The 13,258-nt window shown below is 42.7% G+C and overlaps 1 protein-coding gene across 2 annotated transcripts in view; it reads right to left on the bottom strand.

The window, feature by feature from the left end:
• Positions 1–603: 603 nt before the first annotated feature.
• The window catches only part of slc49a3 (solute carrier family 49 member 3), a 53,342-nt gene continuing 40,687 nt past the window's right edge, over positions 604–13,258 (bottom strand). For both annotated transcript variants that reach the window (XM_041197677.1, XM_041197687.1), the window contains 4 exons: positions 10,282–10,434; positions 7,674–7,831; positions 6,342–6,451; positions 604–3,817 (listed from right to left, as the gene is read on the bottom strand). In XM_041197677.1, coding sequence (XP_041053611.1) covers positions 3,678–3,817; positions 6,342–6,451; positions 7,674–7,831; positions 10,282–10,434 — 561 coding nt within the window. In that variant the 3' untranslated portion in view covers positions 604–3,677. The remainder of the gene's footprint in view (positions 3,818–6,341; positions 6,452–7,673; positions 7,832–10,281; positions 10,435–13,258) is intronic.

Genomic DNA, 13,258 nt, shown 5'->3' with positions numbered 1-13,258 from the left:
GCACTTCCGGGGTCCGTATCCCTCTATTCCCATCCTATTCATGTATTTGTCAAGCTGCCTCTTAAACACCACTATCGTATTTGCTTCCACCACCTCCTCTGGCAGCGAATTCCAGACACTTACTACCCTCCGTGTAAAAAACCTGCCCCGCACATCTCCTCTATAGTTTTTTCCTCTCACCCTAAATCTATGTCCCCTAGTAACTGACTCTTCCACCCTGGGATAAAGCTTCTGATTATCTACTCTGTCCATGCCACTCATAATTTTGTAAACTTCTATCAAGTTGCCCCTCAATCTCCGTCACTCTAGTGAGAACAATCTGAGTTTCTCCAACCTCTCTTCATAGCTAATAACCTCCAGACCAGGCAGCATCCTGGTAAACCTCCTCTGCACCCTCTCCAATGCCTCCATATCCTTCTGGTAATGTGGTGACCAGAATTGCATGCAAGTGTGGCCTAACCAAGGTTCTATACAGCTGCAGCATGACTTGCCAGCTTTTATACTCAATACCCCTGCCAATGAAGGCAAGCATGCCATATGCCTTCCTGAATACCTCCTGTCGTGCAGCTGTGATATTCCCCTTAACCAGCTGTGCAACTCCCCCACCTCTTCTACATCCCTCTCTATCCTGCCTGAAACATCTAAATCCTGGAACGTTTATCTGCCAATCCTGTCCATCCTTCAACCAAGTCTCTGTAATAGCAATAACATTATAGTCCCATATCCTTCTAACTATATCCAAAAGACTGCGATTTATCCCATTGGTCGTTGGCCAACAGCATTTAGTCAGAAGAGAGGCACAATTAAAACTACAAACTCCCCCACAGCCCTATAAAGAACTTGCACTTATATTGCACCTTATCACAAACTGTTAACAATAAATTACGTTGAAGTACAGTTTCTCTGTTACTGTGTAGCAGCTATCCTGCAAAGTGCAAAATCTTAAACAAAAACAAAATGAATGAATACATTTTGGTGGCAATTCATGGAGGAATACTGAGAAAAATGATGGGGTCTTGATGTAACACCTCGTCCCAAGGAGCTGATAACATCTCTTTCACTCTTCAGTCACAATTTTGTGCTCAAACCCTAGGCTGCAGTTTGAACCCAGCACCTCTGGCTCAGAAACAAATGTTAGCAGCTGAGCCAAGCTGACAAATGCAGTCTCCAGAAAGTTCCAATGTAGAAGCAAAAGCTCCAGCAACTAATCCAACAAATTACAAATGAACAAGCAGGATGTTTGTTAGGTGCCCTCAAAAGGAAAGGTAAAATTCACTGTTTGTGCTGGACCCTTGCTTATGACATGACCAGATCCTTGAATTCTTTGACCAAGCATTTTTCAATGACTATATTCAATGGGGCCAACATGTGAGATTCCTGTTGAGGGAAGCAGGGCTTGTCCTGTAGTCCAGGATGGTTCCACTTCATCACTCACTCTGACCTTCACACTTCTACTCAGGAAGCCTTCAGCTTTGGTCTCTCTCACACTCTATAAAATGTTTAACAGAATTAAGAGGCATGAAAGTCAGCACAATACACCTTCAAGGTGTTTTCCATCCTCTTGTTGGCATCCTTCCATCTACAAGAGACGATAGATGTTATGACCAAGCAGTTGGTAATGCGGAGTTATTTTTTTAAAAATCCCAGAGGGAAACTTTAAACAACTGTCATAACCTATAATTTTAAGTGTTATGTTTGAGATTCAGGAATCATGCCAACAGTTCTCAAGAGGTTTTATATTATGCTAAATGAAACACTTTACTAATTTACACAAATTAAATATATACACATAGCTACAAATTACTATCATAACTTTTAACAAATTCCCGAACTAATCTCCATTAAGGCAATAGCAACCCATAGACTTAACCAAACACCAGGCAAAGCATTTTCACTTTATGAATTGAAAATTAGGAACTCTGGTTCCTGTAGAGACAGTTGGAGGCTTACAGCTGCTTTGATCTTACATTGCCTCTGCCCTGCACACACAAAACTGAAGTTATACCTAGCACAGCTCATTGAATGTAAATTCTCTTTGTATCACCAGCCTCTAACTATAAAACCCCTTCCATAGTACAAATTTTATTAGCAATATAAACATATTGCTTGGTCTCTGCTGGCTAGGTGCCAGAATTCACCCCACTTCTTGAATACTCTATTCAAAAAGAATGCAAATGCCCTCTACCCTCTCTTACATTTCAAAACTAGTGCACATCAAAGCACCCAGACCAGCTGGCTTTAATCCAATTAAGACACACCCACAGACTAAACCTCTATTTTAAAAGAAAAATATTTTCCAATGATATATACATATGACATTAGGCATGCAGCAAACAATCCATTTCAGTGGGGGGATCTTCATGTGGTCTACCTTTGCTGATGGCTGAACAGGCCAATCCTCCAGAGGCAAGTTCTGCCACAGGTGACATTTTGGGCTGTTGCTTTTGGCATTGGCGCCTGTCACCAAGCTGCTGTAACCACTGGGGGTCATTGCGGTAAATCATTCCAGCCCACAGGTGGCGTTGCCATTGCCCTCTCTCACCAGGTGGTAACTCCTAGGTGCCACAGTCGATGTTTGGGGCCTTCATGTCACATTTGCAAGCATCCTTGAAGCAGAGCTTTGGGCGTCCCACTGGTCATCCAGCTCCGGCTACTTCACCATACAGTAAGGTCCTTTGGTATGCAACCGTCTCCCATCCTCCGGACTTGCCCGATCCACCAAAACCACCTTCGATTTGTGCTGATAAAATGGGGAGCTCTGTCTTTGAGGAGATTGCCACATTTATCTGCCATGATGCACCCATAATGCATGCAGACAGCAAAGACAGAATCTCTTGAGCTTCCTGATCGTTGAGTTTTCCTGTTTCACAGCCATGCAGCAAAGTACTGAGAATACAGGCCTTATAAACCATCAGCTTGGTCCATGCTCTAAGTGACAACAAAGGAGCTCAGAACACAGCTACCAAACTATGCTCCCATTTCCAACACAACTGAAGTTTGTGCCCACTGCTGCAGAATTCTCTGACAAACTGACAGGAGTGAGCAGAGGTGTCTTCTTGTAAAATTCACTAGTTGCTAATTCCTATTTTCATTCCCCACTAGCTCATTTAGTACAATTTGTATTTGTTTCTCCTGCTCATTAATCACTTTCCAAAATTGTCCTTCCACATTTGCTGCTTTATGAATCAAAAAGTGACTTCCTATTGAACCGTATTTCATGAGTGTACAGGAATAACTGAATGCAACACTCTCAGCTAGGCAGGTATGATAGATACACGACCCTCTTTTAGAATGCAATATTGCTGGGTGATCAATTATGATCAATAGTTGTGAACAGTTGTTTAAACTGGGAGCTGGGCACTCAATCCTCTCAAATCACAGTATTGAAAATGATTAATTGATCTGTAAGATCTGGCACTCCTAGTTACAATAAATGTTCTTTTAAAATTTTTTTTACATATTCAAAAATACGCAAAAAGGGTAAATTAGAAAAATCAAAGATAAAAAATACCTGGCAAACAGACTGATTGGGAATTAAGTTGTGCTTCAGTGTCCATTTACTTTAAAAACAGGAAGATAGCAGATAGATATGTAATATAAAACATCTCAAAATATTTTAAAAATAAAATGGCTTTTCTGGCCTCCTGAAAACAGACATGGTCCCTGTAAATGTACAGTCATTCAGTCGCAGTTCCATGAAGAAGAGCAGAGGCATCCTCATTGTCTTCAGCACTGACTCGCCTATACTCTGTATGGAACAAGAGTGCAAAGCAGCAAGCCTCCAAACTACAGATAGCAGCCAACACCAACGTGGGAACTATTAAATTAAGAATATATTAACAGATTATTATTTCATTGATAAACTACTATTACAAACACAATGAAAAAAACTTCATGTCCTTTGTCTGAAGCAATCAACCAGTATCCATATGCAGCAAGGCCTGGACAACATTTGGGCTTGGGCTAAGTGGCAAGTGATACTCGTGCCACAAAAGTGCCAGGCAATGATCATCTCCAACAAGAGTGAATCTAACCATTTCCCCTTCACATTCAACAACATTCCCATCACTGAACTTCCCACCATCAACATCCTGGGGGTTTACCACTGACCAGAAACTGAACTGGGCTAGCCATATAAATACTGTGGCTACAAGAGCAGGTCAGAGGCTGGGAATCCTGCAGCAAGTAACTCACCTCCTGACTCTCCAAAGCCTGTCCACCATCTACAAGGTAAAAGTCAGGAGTGTGATGGAATAGTCCCCACTTGCCTGGATGAGTGCAGTTCCAACAACACTCAAGCTTGACACCATCTACCACCTTAAACATTCACTCCCCCCACCACTAATGCATAGTGGCAGCAGTATAGCAGTATACACCATGTAGGGCAGACTTGTCCAACATACGGCCTGCGGCCATAGTCCGGCCCACCAAGCCTCTGTTTGTAACCCAGGGACTAGCTGTTCAGAGAAAAGGTCTGCAAGGAGCTGCTCCTCCAATCACAGGTCACTTCAGTCCCATGTTTTCTGCTAATTTCTCTCCCAATGTTTTCTGGGAGCCTGTTTCTGATTGAAGGAGCAGTGGGTAGTGTGAAGGTGAGTGGCTTCTCCTTTGTTTTCATAGTGCGCACTCTCTCTGCCTTTGGTCACTCTCACACCCTCCCATGAGGGTGCCAATCCCCTGAAGGAGCACAGGGCTCAAGATGGTCAAGTGGGCTGGGGAACCCATGAGGAACTGGAGCTACAACAACAGAGCCCGCCCGGCTCACCTAGAGTCTCAGACAGGGCAGAGTGAGGGGGATCGCCTGGCATCATTGCAAATTCCTCCTGATGTGAAGTGTCCAAACCTCCCAGGCCTGAGTCCGCGGGTGCAAGAGACTGCACGAGTGAGCGAGTCCACTTGCGAGTGTGTGCACAAGTGATTCTGCAAGGGCGCAAGCCGGCATGTGCACGAGTGAGTGAGTCAGCCTGTGCCTAAGTGAGTCTGAGAGTGTCTCGGGAACCTGGATGAGGGATATACATCCCTTGTCAAAGATAATATGGAGAGGTGAGAGTCATGTACCATGGGCCTCTAGTTTGTGAAACAAGTAGTATTGCCTTATGCAACTGAAAAATCACAGTTTGTCATTTTACTATTAACCAGCAGCATCACAGAAAAAGGGCCCTGCCCAGATTGAATATCTGGCCCCATCTACATTGTTCCTACTGGAACTTCTGTACCATCACCCACAAGACTGATTCATCTCAGCATGCCTATCTCATGGTATGAAGTCAACACCACTGGGAAAATGAATTATACAGCATGGGTTTTCAACCTGCTGACCTCCGTGAAGGAATACCTCATTGGACATTGATTCTGGACTCTGGAACCCATGTGAAACAATATTTCTTTTCTCTGTGGTCTCTGCACTGTAAATCTTTCTTTTCTGTATCTCTTTTTTACTGTTTGAGTACAAAGGGCACAAGTTGCATTCCCCCCTCCCGTGTTTGAATATCTGCAAATAAACTAGCCCTTTTAGTTCACCCTAATCTATGGGATTATAATTGAAATTGGATCACACCGAAACTGAGGGGTTGGGAAATAAGCCATTGATTATAAAGGGGGATGAGGGGAGAAATCAGGGCTGTTTAAATTAACCCCCTTCTGTCCATAACAATATACTGATAATCAATAAAACAGTTAACACTGGCTTACTGTTGACACAACTAAATTGTTTTAAGAACCTATTTATTTCATGATTCTACAGTTAGTAAATAATTGTTGTCTATCTTTGATCATTTGACAAAAAAAGGGTTAACTCACTCAGCCTACATGTAATCAATTTGGAAGTTGGTGTGCTGAATGCATTAGGAACTAGTTCATACAGGGACAGAGAACCAAACGTAGGCATTGTTCACCCCGACTGGCTGGGTGGTCCTTGACAAAGAGGTAATATGAAGGGTTAAAGATTTGTCTGGCAACAATCTTTATTCTTACCATGTAACGGACTTGTAGATATGACAGCCGAGTTTTTGCCCTTAGCCGGCTGCATTCTGCAGCAGGGTGATCACAGCACCTACTAGCGTAACATTCACCTTTTTCATTAAGTTGAATTGTTCCATCATAGATCTGGTGCACTGATAATCATGATCATTTGGCACTGTACAAGAGACCATTTCCCTCACTTTCCACCAAGACCCAAATAATATATACATTATAACAAGTCTTCTATTTAACCAGCTGGTGAATTCCAGCCTAGTAAGAAGTACATTGAGCAAAGTTGAAAAAGGCCTCTGTGCTTCAACAAATAAAAAAGATATTAGTAATTAGCTTTGGATTCTCAAGATGCAGAATGCCACACTAACCTGTCCAATCGAGTGCTGCTCCCACTCCAACTTGACATGCAGAACCGTCACTAGTAACTGGCCGAGCCAATGCTGGTAACAGAAGAATAAATAATGCCCCCTGGAGTTGCCTGAAATGAAAAATTGGAGAGGTAGTCACTGCATTAGGAGTGTAAGTACACACTGTGGCTCAGGTGGTAACACACTTGCCTCAGTCAGAAGGTTCCAGGTTGTTAAGTCCCACTCCAGGACTTGAGCACAAATATCTAGGCTGACACTCTGGTGCAGTACTGAGGGAATATTGCACTGTCACAGGTGCTGCCTTTTGATGAGATGTTAAACCAAGGTGTCATCTGCCCTCTCAAATGGACATAAAGTTCCCATAGCTCTATTTCAAAGATCGGGGGGGATATCTCCAATGTCCTGGCCAATATTTATTCCTCTATCAATATCACAAAAACAGATTAGCTGGTTATTACCATTTTGCTGTTTGTGGGAGCTTGCTGTGTGCAATTGGCTGCTTCATTTCCTACATTACAACGGTGAATATATTTTAGAAGTACTTCATTGGCTGCAAGTGAAGTTTGAGATGTCCAGTGATGATGAAAGGTGGTATATAAATGCCTGTTTTTTTTCCTCTTTTCCATTGCAATTGGGAGAAAACAAAGCTGAGGAACTTTAAAATGATATTGTACAGCAGAAACTTTGATGTCACGGCTGGTTCACTGGTACTGGGCCAATTCACAAACTCACTGACTTCTAGAAAATCAGCATCCCAGATGAGAACTGCAAACCTAATCAATAGAACCTGCTGCAGCATCAAATCTCCGTGTGATTGATTTTGGCAAAGCAATTTAAATGGCTCTATTCAGGAAATGGGTTAAATTTGAAGATAAGCTTTAGCCAAAATAGTCTAAGTAAACATGAGCTACTGCCAGCTTCCTCACTCTTTGGCATTCATCTCCTGAAGGTGAAGCGATGACCAGCAACTAAATGCACCTATAAGAAATTATTCAAGTGGAAATCCTGTGGTGCACTAAACACAAGAGTGAAGAGAGAAATTGGAAGAATTTTTTCCACGCCGGGTTAATTGTAACATGGAATGATTTGCTACAAATGTGTATCTAGACAGAGATTTGGATAAATATTTACAAAAGGGGATATAAAAGGATATGGGGCAAGACTAGGAAACGGGGCCCGGAACAAACATCTGCAGTTGCACAGCAGGAACCTGTGGAGGTGGTACGGGCTGAATGCACATCTTTCTGGTGTAACTTCAGATTCTATGATAAGGGGGGAAACAAGTCACTGGGAAAATTAAATGAAAGCCAAATGTAATAGAAGATGAATTACCCAGAGACGAAGATTAATCCAGCAGAGGTTGCTTCCCCCACAGGGTATGAACATTCGACACCAAGCTCCATTCCCACTGGATAGATGGAAAACCCAAGGAGCCCAAAAAGTGAACACACCACAGCCAGTCCATAAGGCTGGTCTCTCATTCGCGAAACCTGAAAATGCAGAATACCAAGATAGTAACACAGATACAATTCCCAATCCTTTGGAGTTTCCTCAAGTTAAGTTTATAAAACAATTCAAGTGAAACCAGACAATTCTCTACACAGAAAATGCTGGAAAAACTCAGTTTGTCCGGCAGCATCTGTGGAAAGAGAAACAGAGTTAAAGTTTCAGGTTGATAACCTTTCATCAGAACTCTCTACGTAAACTGCTAAACTAATCCAATCGAAACAATCTAATTCATCCTTTCACCTCCAGGACAAAGCAAGCCATCCTGCAAGGATTTGGCACCTCAGTTCCAGTTGTCATCTGTGTCCAATCTTTTCTTGCATGTTATTCAAACTAAGATAAAAGCAAAATATTGCAGATGCTGGAAATCTGAAACATAAACAAAAAATGCCAGAAAAACTCAGGTCTGATAGTATCTGTGGAGAGAAAGACAGAGTTAACGGTTCGACTCCGTTTGTCTCTTCTCCAGAGCTAAAGAGAAGTAGAAATGTGGTAAAATATATACTGGTTAAGTGGGGGTGGAGCAGGTGAAGCTGGATAGAAGGCCAGTGGTAGGTGGAGGCAAAGGAGAGATTGCAAAAGATGTCATAGACAGAAGGTCGAAGGGGTGTTGATGGTGGTGATACTGACTAAAGGAGGTGCTAATGGTGACATTAAGAGTAGAAAGCAGAATGAGCAAGTGACAGGTGGTCCTAGTGGGGGTGGGGGGAGGGGACTGTGTGGGAAAAAGATCTAAATAGGCTAAAAGGTGGGGATAGAACAATGAATGGAAATAAATTTTATAAATAATAAGAAAAAAGTAGGGAAAAAAATTATATATATAAAAATTTAAAAATATTGAAAAAAGGGGATCAAAAAAAGGGGTGAGGATGGAGGAGAGAGTTCATGATTTGAAGTTGTTGAACTCAATGTTAAGTCCGGAAGGCTGTAAAGTGCCTAGTCGGAAGATGAGGTGCTGTTCCTCCAGTTTGCGTTAAGCTTCAATGGAACAATGCAGCAGGCCAAGGACGGACATGTGGGCATGAGAGCAGGGTGGAGTGTTGAAATGGTAAGTGACAGAGAGGTCTGGGTCATGCTTGCAGACAGACCGAAGGTGTTTTGCAAAGCGCTCACCCAGTCTGCAATCATCAACACTCCTTCGAGCTTTTGTCTATGACATCTGTGGCAATTTCTCCTTTGCCTCCACCTATCACTGGCCTTCTACCCAGCTCTAACTGTCCCACCCTCCCTTTAACAGTTTTTATTTCACCACATTTCTACTTCTTAGTTCTGAAGAGTCATACGGACTCGAAACGTTAACTTGGTCTTTCTCTCCACAGATGCTGTCAGACCTGAACTTTTCCAGCAATTTTTGTTTTTGTTATTCAAACCAGTTGTTCTATTGCACTCTTGTCTGTAAGTGAAGCCTCAAATGTTTAATATCCCAGCATCAGTTGGTGTTGAGTCTTATCTATTAATAGTTACTGTAGACGTATTTATACCATTCCAATAAGTGGCACCAAGTTGCCATTCAAGACAACTGTCACCCTGAGCCCAATGATTGGAGTCACTGATCCAGTGAGTGAAACAGGAAGGTTATTCACTATTTCAAAGATTGGTCACTTTCCTCCAGTCTCGTTGAGCATCTGTGACACATCAATATCAACCTGCCTCATTGCTGGGTTCAGCCACATTCCAGCTTACGCTGTCAGAACATGACCTGGGAGTCTGGTGCTGATAAGAAGTGCTCACCGAGGCACTCGTTGCTGCAGCCACCCCAAAACTGTCTGTGATGTTAAGGCTTCTTGTCCAGCATTGATTCCTGAATGATAGTGTTTTCAGGTTAAGCGTAGGGAAGAACAAGACCACAGTCTTTAGCTTCTACTATAAGTCTCTACCCTCTCCTGACCCATCCACTGTCTCAGGCTAAACAAAACTCTTTGCTAGCTTGGTGCCCTACTTGATCCAAAATCTTCTCCATCACGAAGACCATCTACTTATGTCTCTATCACCTGCTTCCATTAAAATATCATCCATACCACTCACTTCCAGACTCCACTATTCCAACGCTTTTCTGGCCAACTTCCCCCCTTCTACCCTCCATAATTTTCAGCTCATCCAAAACTCAACTGCTTATATCCTGTCTCACATCAAATTCTGCTCTCTGACCTACATCTGCTTACGAGAACACAAGAGGTTCATGTTTAAAATTCCTATCCTGGTATTTAAATCCAGAACCTTTCCTGGTAACTGCTGTGTGTTTCTCCACAAATCTGGGATCAATGCAAGAAAGCTGAGCTTTGCTGGTTGTTTTCATCAAATAATGTAGAAATTACCATGGGACAGTCAGAGGGACCAAAATGGCAACAAATTCCTGGTGCTGATTCTCGCTTGCAATTTTTAACTTGCAGTAGAAGTGTATCGGTTGTACTGGTAACACTGAAGAAATACTTACCAGCGCAAAAGCAATACTGGCAAAAGCTGTCAAGCAAAAATTAATTTTGGTGGTTTCCATAAACTTCTTTGTTTTGTCCACGTACAGGCCAAACACAAATGCACCCAAAATTCCAAATACAATAAACAAGGCGCCACATAATCCAGCAAAAGTCTGTGAGAGAGAGAGAGAGAGAGAGAGGGAGAGATTACATTGTATAAATGACACATGACCATTTCTACATGTGGCCAGGAATCAGCACTCTAGTCACTGTACTCAGTTTGGGGAAGAGTGAAACAGTGAGTTAGTGAGCATTCAAAATTTCAGGGCCGCTTTTAGAAGAATTGGAGGTATAAAAGAAGAGTAGGGAAGTGACCACAAGAGAGATCCACTCCGTGGAAAGTTATTCATTTGAAGAATTCATTCATGTTTCTCAATCGCTATCTTCAGATCATGCAAGTTTCATTTTTAAAATGGACAAACTACAGGAAGTACAACCTCGATTAACATCCCAAGAAATAACCGTGAATCAGGAAGCGAAAGGGAGGAACTCGAAACAATTACAATCACCAGGGGAAAGGCACTGAGAAAATTATTAGAACTAAAAGCTGACAAGTCCCCAGGTACTGATGGACTTCATCCCCAGCGGTGGCTACTGAGATAGTAGATTCATTGGTTTTAAATTTTCAAAATTCCTGAGATTCTGGAAAGGTCCCATTAGATTGGAAAATAGTGAATGTGACTGTTCAATTCAAAAAAGGATGGAGTCAGAAAGCAGGAAACTACAGCCCAGCCAGCCTAACATTTGTTATAGAGAAAACACTGGTATTTATTATTAAAGACATCATAGTGGGGCACTTAGAAAATCTCTAAAGCAATCAGGCAGAATCAACATGGCTTGGTGAAAGGGAAATCATGTTTGACCAACTTATTGACATTCTTTGAGGAAGTAACAATAAACATAAAGGGTAACATGTGGATGTGCCGTACTTCGATTTCCAGAAGGAATTTGACAAGGTGCCACATCAAAGGTTACTACACATAATAAGAGCTAATGGTGTAGGGTGTAATGTTAACATGGATTGAGGATTGGTTAGCCAACAGAAAACAGAGCAAAGGCATAAATGGGTAATTTTCAATTGTCAAGATGTGACAAGTGCAGTGCCACAGGGATCAGTGCTGGGGCCTCAACTATTTTTGTGATTCATTTATGGGATGTGGGCTTTGCTGGCTGGGCCAGCATGTATTGCCCATCTCTAGTTGCCCTTGATAAGGTGGCAGTGAGCTGCCTTCTTGAACCACTGCAAATCAATGTGGTGTAGGGACACCTTCAGTGCTGTTAGAGAGGGGGTTCCAGGATTTTGACCCAGCGACAGAGAAGGAACAGTGATATATTTCCAAGTCAGGATGGTGAGTGATTTGGAGGGGAACTTCCATCTGGTGGTGTTCCTATCTTTCTGCTGCCCTTGTCCTTCCAGATGGTAGTGGTCATGGGTTTGGAAGGTGCTGTCAAAGGAGCCTTGGTGAGTTCTGTATCAATGACTTGGATGATGGGATCGAATGTACGGTTGCTAAATTTGTTGATGACACAAAGATAGGTAGGAAGGTAAGTTATGAGGAGGACATAAGGAGTCTGCGAAGGGCTATAGATAGGTTAAGTGAGTGGGCAAAAATTTGGCAGGAGTATAATGCGGGAAAATGTGAACTTTTCACCTTTGGCAGGCAGAACAAAAGCAGCATTTTATTTAAATGGAGAGATTGAAGAAATCAGTGGTACACAAGGATCTGGGTGCCCTGGTATAAGAATCAGGAAAAGTTAGTCTGCAGGTACAATTAGTCATTAGGAAGGAGAATGGAATGCTGGTGTTTACTACAAGGGGAATGGAACATAAAAGTAGGGATGATTTGCTACAGTTGTACAGGAGATCATATCTGGAGTAGTGTGTACAATTTTAGTCTCCTTATTTAATAAACAAAAGAAATGTGTTAGCAGTTCAGATAAAGTTCACTAGACTGATACCGAGGATGGGGGTAGATTATATTATGAGGAAAGGTTGGATAGGATGTGCTTGTACGAACTGGAGTTTGGAAGATTGAGAGGTTAATATACAAGGTCCTAAGGAAATTTGAAAGGTTTGATGCTGAAAGGATGTTTCTCATTGTGGGGGAGACTAGAACTGGGGGAGACAGTTTAAAAACAGGGAGCAGTGGAGGCGGGGTCATTGAATATTTTTTAAGGCAGAGGTAGATAGCTTCTTGACTAAAAGGGGAGTCAAAGGTTACCGGGAGGTACACAGGAATGTGAAGTTGGGGCCACTTGCCACTTATCAGCCCAAGCCTAAATGTTGTCCAGGTCTTGCTGCATATGGGCCCGGGATGCTTCAGCATCTGAGGAGTCACAAATAATGCTGAACAATCCACAATCACCAGCAAACATCCTCACTTCTGACTTTATTATGGAGGGAAGGTCATTGATGAAGCAGCTGAAGACGAGGAGCAGCTGAGAAACTCCTGCAGTGATGCCTGGAGCTGAGATGACTGACCTCCGACAACCACAACATCTTCCTTTGTGCTAGGTATGACCAGCCAGCAGGGAGTTTTCCCCGATTCCCATTGACTCCAGTTTTGCTAGGGCTCCTTGATGCCACACTCAGTCAAATGAGGCCTTGATATCAAGGGCAGTCACTCTCACCTCAACTCAAGTTCAGCTCTGTTGTCAATGTTTTGGACTAAGGCTGCAATGGGGCCATGGCCGAGTGGCCCTGGCGGAACCCAAACTGGGCGACAGCGAGCAGGTTATTGCTAAGCAAGTGCCGCTCGATAGCACTGTTGATGAGCCCTTCCATTACTGATGATTGAGAGTAGACTGATGGGGTTGTAATTGGCTGGGTTGGATTTCTCTTGCTTTTTGTGTATGGGACATACCTGGGCAATTTTCCACACAGCTGGGTCAATGCCAGTTGTAGCTGTACTGGAACAGCTTGGCTGAGAACACAGT

The sequence above is a fragment of the Carcharodon carcharias genome, chromosome 1 (genome assembly GCF_017639515.1).
Source record: "Carcharodon carcharias isolate sCarCar2 chromosome 1, sCarCar2.pri, whole genome shotgun sequence".
Lineage (NCBI taxonomy): Eukaryota > Metazoa > Chordata > Chondrichthyes > Lamniformes > Lamnidae > Carcharodon > Carcharodon carcharias.
The sequence above is the reverse complement of the archived record's forward strand: the minus strand, read 5'-3'. Positions and strand labels throughout refer to the sequence as shown.